The sequence below is a fragment of the Tupaia chinensis genome, unplaced genomic scaffold, assembly GCF_000334495.1.
Source record: "Tupaia chinensis unplaced genomic scaffold, TupChi_1.0 Scaffold000315_1, whole genome shotgun sequence".
Taxonomy (NCBI): domain Eukaryota; kingdom Metazoa; phylum Chordata; class Mammalia; order Scandentia; family Tupaiidae; genus Tupaia; species Tupaia belangeri.
Genome location: NW_006159808.1, coordinates 2,787,772 through 2,794,069, shown reverse-complemented (window position 1 = coordinate 2,794,069; position 6,298 = coordinate 2,787,772). Strand labels below are relative to the sequence as shown.

At 47.2% G+C, this 6,298-nt stretch overlaps 1 protein-coding gene across 1 annotated transcript in view; it reads left to right on the top strand.

Moving 5' to 3' along the window:
• PPA2 (inorganic pyrophosphatase 2) overlaps positions 1 to 6,298 on the top strand; it is a gene marked incomplete at its 5' end in the record, with an annotated part of 42,763 nt that overhangs the window by 2,285 nt on the left and 34,180 nt on the right. Inside the window, 2 exon segments of the mRNA XM_014588866.1 lie at positions 798 to 842; positions 5,678 to 5,731. Coding sequence (XP_014444352.1) covers positions 798 to 842; positions 5,678 to 5,731 — 99 coding nt within the window.

Below are 6,298 nucleotides of genomic sequence, written 5' to 3'. Positions count from 1 at the left end.
CGGAGGCAGCGTGTGGTGGGGGCGGAGGGGACAGAGTGGGGAGCAGCAGGGCAGTGGACACACCGGTCCGTCCAGACACGTGGGCTCCGGGGATCTGAGAGCTGAGGCAGCGTGGAGGTCAGGGCTGGGTGGGTGTAGGGGTGCCGGTGGAGCCCGGGGCAGCGTCCGGCGCAGGTGGGCTTCCCGAGTTCTCAGCCACTAACGACGGTTACTCCTGTGCCTCCACCTGGGATGTGCCGTTGGAGGCACCGAAGTGCTGCTGCAGGACCGCCGTGGAATAACGGTTTCTGTTGATCTTGTGGCCGGTAGTAGTGAACGTCACGTCTGCGTGAGCGGCGGGTCCTTCCCAGCCACCACGTGCTGCCTGCCAGCGGGGGCAGCGTGATCACACCTTGGTAGGGTTCCCAGGCAGGCGGTGCTGCGGGGACTGTCACGGCTCGTTAGTCCTGCTCCCCCGAGCTTCATTTCAATAATGAAATGACTGTTGTAAGCGTAATCGCTGGGAACTGCCCGTCTCCTTAGAGACCGAACAGAGCCTTTGCTTATTTTATAAAACTGGGAAAATATGCTTGAAAGAGATGTGGCTTTTTGATCATTTATTTTGAGAAACCCTTCAATGCTTTCTTCACCAGGATGCAGATGCCGAGGGGAAATCTCCCCGGCCCGCGCTTGGCTCTCCGCTGGTCCGACGTCTGGACAGGAGCGGGAAGTTTAGGCGGTAGGCGGGCCCTGCCGCGTGTCTTGCTGCTCTGTGTGGTGAAGCATTACAATCACACATGCCGTCTTTTCTCTTTTAGGAAAATCACATTCCTACAAAGAAAGCACGAAGTGATGACTATGAGGTATCGAAAGGTTTTTATTTCTGTGGGTTTGTGCTGGCTGGTAGAGACCTTGGTGATTGCATTTATGAAGTGCTTCTAGGGTTTTTGCCCATGTAAGACTTTAACATGCATTCTGACACTTTGATTTTTCAAGTGCCCTTTCAAGGTAGCTAGGGCAGAGACCACCATTGGACTTTTTTATTACGTAAAAATACTTGAAACATGGACTTTATCATTTTTATGTTTGGGGGGGTTTTTTGAGAGAGATTTTTGCCATAGGGCATGTGCACTCGCCAGAGAAACGGCGAGAAATCACCCCCGTGGGGGATGGCCACATCATAATCTCTCTCTTCCAGCCACCTCCCAAGATTCTGGGCACACACGCACACGTGCCCGGTGTGAGTTTCAAGCTGACAGATCCAGGACTTGAACCGCGGTCGAGTACGTGGGAGTCCAGCAATGTAACCGTTATGCCATCTGCTGGCCCCACCGTTTTTATGTGTTTTAAGTGGACAGTCCAGGGCAGGAAGTCCTTTCACAGTGGTGCTGTGACTATCCTCTGCAGGACTCTGGTCATCTCAGACTGAAGCGGGAGCTGGGTGCATTAGCTCCCAGCCCTCCCCAGGGCCTGTGGCCACGATACTCCTTCCTGCCCCTGGAACTGGACTGTTCTGGGTACTTCCTTTCCATCTCATTTATGAATGAAAACCTTTGAGAATCAAGACATGAGCCCAGAATGTAGCAGCAAGTTATTTACCGTTGTAGATGGTCTAAAGTAAATGTATTTTGTGAAAATTTGCCAGCTTATCCTTTTATTAAAAGAAAATTAATACCTCTTGTATGTATCATCATACAAGAGGTAGTTTTAGAATCCAGGAACAGCTACTGGGTTGTCGGAAAAGTCATGGTGTATTTTTTTCTGTTTTTCTATGCAAAAATAGATCATGACTTTTCTGACAACCCAATATATGCTAGATATTATTTTTTTAAAGAATTATTCCCTTTATTTTATTATCATCATTATTATTATTTTAAATTTGACTAGTGTGAGACACAGAGAGCGCGAGAAACCATGCCGTCAGGTCTGGGACTCGAACTGTGGTCAGCCATGTGGGAGCCCAGTGCCTTTAACCACCATGCCACCTGCCGGCGCCCATATGCCAAATGTTCTAAATATGTCTTTTAAAGGTGCAGCTTTAACAGCCCGTGGTTAGGACCAGGACACATCTCTTTCTGTAGGTGCCTCCGTCGCCTGTGGATGCAACAGCCCTCCCACCTCCTTCGTCCTCGCTGTCTGTCTAGCCTGCTCCCACCTCTTCTCTCTCCCAACTGAGACTTGGGACCCAGCCTTGACTCTGCTCCAGACTCAGACGCGCAGGCTGTTTAATCCCTACGACCTTTGCCTGCCATCACCCTCAGTTCTCCTGAGCTGGTGTTTATCCAAATGGTCCTCGAGCCTCTACACTGGAATTACCCAGCGTGCTTGTTAAAAATTGAGGTTCCCAGGCATGTGTGCATGCGTGCCCAAGATCCCGAGAGGAGGATGGAGGAGAAGGGATTGCAGCATGACCATCCCCCCTGGGGGATGATTTCTCGCTTCCTATCTCACTGTCTCTCTCTGTCTTTCTGGCGAGCACACACACCCTTTAGCAAAAACCTCTAAAAAAAAAAAAAAAAAGAGAGAGAGAGAGAAAAAGAAAAATTGAGATTCCTGGGCTGGCAGATGGTGCGGAGGGTAAGGGAGATGGACCCCACACGGCCAACTGCATAATGCAAGTCTCAGACTCAGCAACTAGGAAATCATGCTGGGCCAGTCTGTGTGCGTGCCCAAAATCCGAAGACGAGACTAGAGGAGAAGTGATTGCGGCGTGGTCATCCCCCTGGGGGGTAGTTTCTCACTTTCCCTCTCTCTCCCTCTCTCTCTGTGTCTCTCTCTGGTGAGGACACACACCCTCTATAGCAAAAAAAAAAAAAAAAGTTTAAAAAAATTGGATTCCTGACCCTATCCCATATCTGATGATAATAAATGTGAGTCTCTGCATGATGGGCTTGGTTAATTTACGTATTTAACAAGCGTTCCCGGTACACCCTAGCCTTAAGTTCGAATCCCTGCTAGCCTAGATTGTGGGAACTAGAATCCCAGGACTCAGAGCTTCCCAGGTTCCTCTGGCTTTGTGTAGTAACCTGTTTCAGTTGTTTCATGGGAAAAATATATTCTGAGTCCAGACAGTTAAATTAAAATTTTATTTTGAGAACACAGTTTATATGTTGGAGATTGAGCTTTAGTTCATGTGAAAATAGAAGTTACGGGGAGAAGGGTGATTTCTTCCCGTGTTTTGTCCCACGGATGTAAAATATACTCACTGCTCTTTGGAATGTTACTAGCATGTTTTTGTCTGCAACAAGCTACAAGGAAGAAATTGAGGACCGAAGGAATTACAAGTCCCGGCCACACACACTTTGTGACGTGGTTAGTGCCCCTTTAGCTCTTAGACTTCCTAATAAACGTTAGCTGACCATTGTTGGTTTATAATTAACACTGCTCTTAAGAAAGGCAGACGAACGTTGGCTTGAAAAAATTACAGGCCAAATGCGTTCTCACTGGAGAGAAGAAAGACCAAAAATGTGGTCAGGGGCGAACGGGGAGGGAGCGTGTGGCTGGCAGACTTGAAATTCACACCCCGTCCCTCCCCTCGTCCTCTTGGCCTGATTGCAGGCCGTGACTGGTGTGGGGAGGTGTCATTGTGTGGAACTGTTGTCGCTAGCTGGCCTCCCGTCATCTCTGAGCGCTCACCCGCACGCATCTGTTACCCACTGCCCGGCTTTCGGAGATAAATGCATTACGTGAGCATCCGCGTTTAGCTGGGTGTTTCTCTTTAACAGCTACTTGAGACTGTTTAGACAGGTGCAGGGGCACCTCACGAGAGAGCGGGGAGAGTGGGACGTAGCAGCCGCCCGCGTAGGTGCCAGGATGGGTCCGAGGCGTCCGTTTAAGGAGTAGTCGTAGTGAATTCATCCTCAGCTTCGCTTATCTCATGGGTTTGCCGTTTCCCCATTTATAACCGTTAGCCTTACATAGAAAAACGTAGTAAGAACCATCTTTACTTTTGTGGCTAAGTGTGTATTTGTATGAAATTGTACAAATGGTGTTCTTGGGGTCAGAAGCCCCCAGACTGTTTAGCAAGCCTTCAGCCCAGCCCTGCCTGGCACATTAAAACTGCCGGGGAGCTTCCAGAATGAGCCTTGTGCCGGCCGTACCAGGCCAGTCGGGTGTACAGGTCGGGGGTCGGGCACTTGGAACCCTTTTTTTTTCCCCCATTGGTTAATAAAGCTTTCTAGGTGATTTTTGATGTGTGGCATGATTGAGAATAAATAAATTAAATCACCGCTTCTTAAATGATCTCTGGGGAGGAGTAGTTTTTGATTTATTTCTAATCTGTTGCAAACCGATGTTTCTTTTTTTAAAAGATTATTATTATTTTTTTTTTTTTACTTATTTACTCATTTATTTTAATTTGACTAGAGAGAAACAGAGAGAGAGGGAAAGTGAAAAAGCAAGCTGCCAATCTGAGGCTTAAACCACGATCAGCTATGTGGGAGTCCAGCACCTCAGCCACCACGCCAGCTGCCGGCCTGTGAACTGACACTTAAAAAATAGTAAAATGAATTATTGGAAAAGTGTCACTTAAGTTCCAATTACTGGTTACGGGATTCAAGAGAAAGGGACATTTCTCTGTCGAAGTGCTACAGTGTGTCTAAGCAGTCAGGCTGCAGGTCAGGCTGGACTGTGGCCACGCTTGGAGTAGCCCAACTTCAGACCATCGCTCGTGCTGACCAGTTAGTCACTGATGGCAAAATGGCTAATCTTTTTTCTGTAAGGCAAATTGTGGAAAATTATTTTTACTTACCATTGATGTAGAGTCTCGCTTGGTTTAAGCATTCTACAAAGTTCACAAATTAAAAAAGCAAGCCAGGGTCCTTTGGTAACGTAGGGATTCTGAAGTCACGAGATATACCAGCTAAGTTTAGGCTGCCATCCGCCTCTGCGGACTTCATAACGCCTCTGTCGATGTCCTCAATTTCAGGGTGTGAGCATACTTTGGGTTTAAGTATTGTCTTACCCTTTTCAAAATATTTACTTCATCGTTTCCTGTGTGTTTTCATTTAAATTACGTAACCTGTCGTCCCAACAGCCTGTATGGCCAGTGGGCTGAGATGGTCACACTTACTTCCCAGTTTGGGAAGATGACACTGGTTGCTTACATGAGGGACCTGGTGTCTCTTCCATCTGAGTTGGAAAAGAAAAATCAAAATGGGTTTCCTGATTCTGTTCTAGTTCTGTCTCTGCACTGCAAAGGTATTTCCACGCGTGCAGTAACTGCTGACACTGTGGTGGCCACGAGACGTGGTGGCTGAATTCTAAGTTGGAGACAACGTCTAAGTTTTCGAAGCACTGTAAGGCATAGGTAGACGTAAATGCAAACTGTTCTTTCTTCTTAGGGATTTTTGCTGTAGGACATGTTCATTTGCCAGAGAGACAGAGAGGACAGAAAGTGAGAAACCACCCCTCGGGGGGATAGGCACACTGCAGTCCCTTCTCTTCCATCCTCCTCTCAAGATTTTGGGCGCACACGCACACGAGCCTAGTGTGTTTCAAGCCACTGGGTCTGGGCCTTGAACCACGGTCGACTGCATGGGAGTCCAGTGATGTAACCATGATGCCATCTGCTAGCCCCAGACTGTTCATTTTTTGTGGGAGAAATACCTGAAGTTTTCTTGTTGAGAAAATAAGTGTAAAAGTAAAAGGTAAAATTTCTTACGGTCTTTGTTTCTTTTTTTTCCCCTCAAAACTGCAGAATTTGTTCAATATGGTTGTAGAAGTTCCGCGGTGGACGAACGCTAAAATGGAGGTAGGGCGCTATCCCACTGCTGCAAAATCGAAATGATAGCGCTGTGGAAACTTGAAGTCATCTGGCAAAATATTTCGAAGTTGTCTAACTTTTTTAGAAGTGAAAACGTGCACTCACCAGGTGTCCCTGATGGGGCATGACTGGGCGACAGTCCTTTTTCTTCTCTTCCCCTCCTCCTGGGGTACTGGACACATGGATGCATGCACACACGGCGTGTTTCCAAAGCCGCCAGGACCGGGGTTCAAACCACTGTCTTCATCCCTGTGCTGCGAGACCAGCCCTGTCCAACTAGGTTGTTTTCCTTGCCCTCCTTTCCTTGAAAATGGCCAGTATTTTCCAGGTTTACTTAACTAGGTTCCGGGATGCATTTAGTTCACAGACACAACTGAATCACCTACCAGGCTGAGGGCAGTTTTACATTCTGAGGACTTAATTCCACTCTAGGTTTGAGTCTCCCAGAGCATCTGCTGTTCCCCGGTTAGCTTTTCTTTTTCCCAGTTAGCTTTTCTTTTTCCTTTTTTTTTTTTTTTTTTTTTTTTTTTTTTTTTTTTTTTTTTTTTCTTAAAA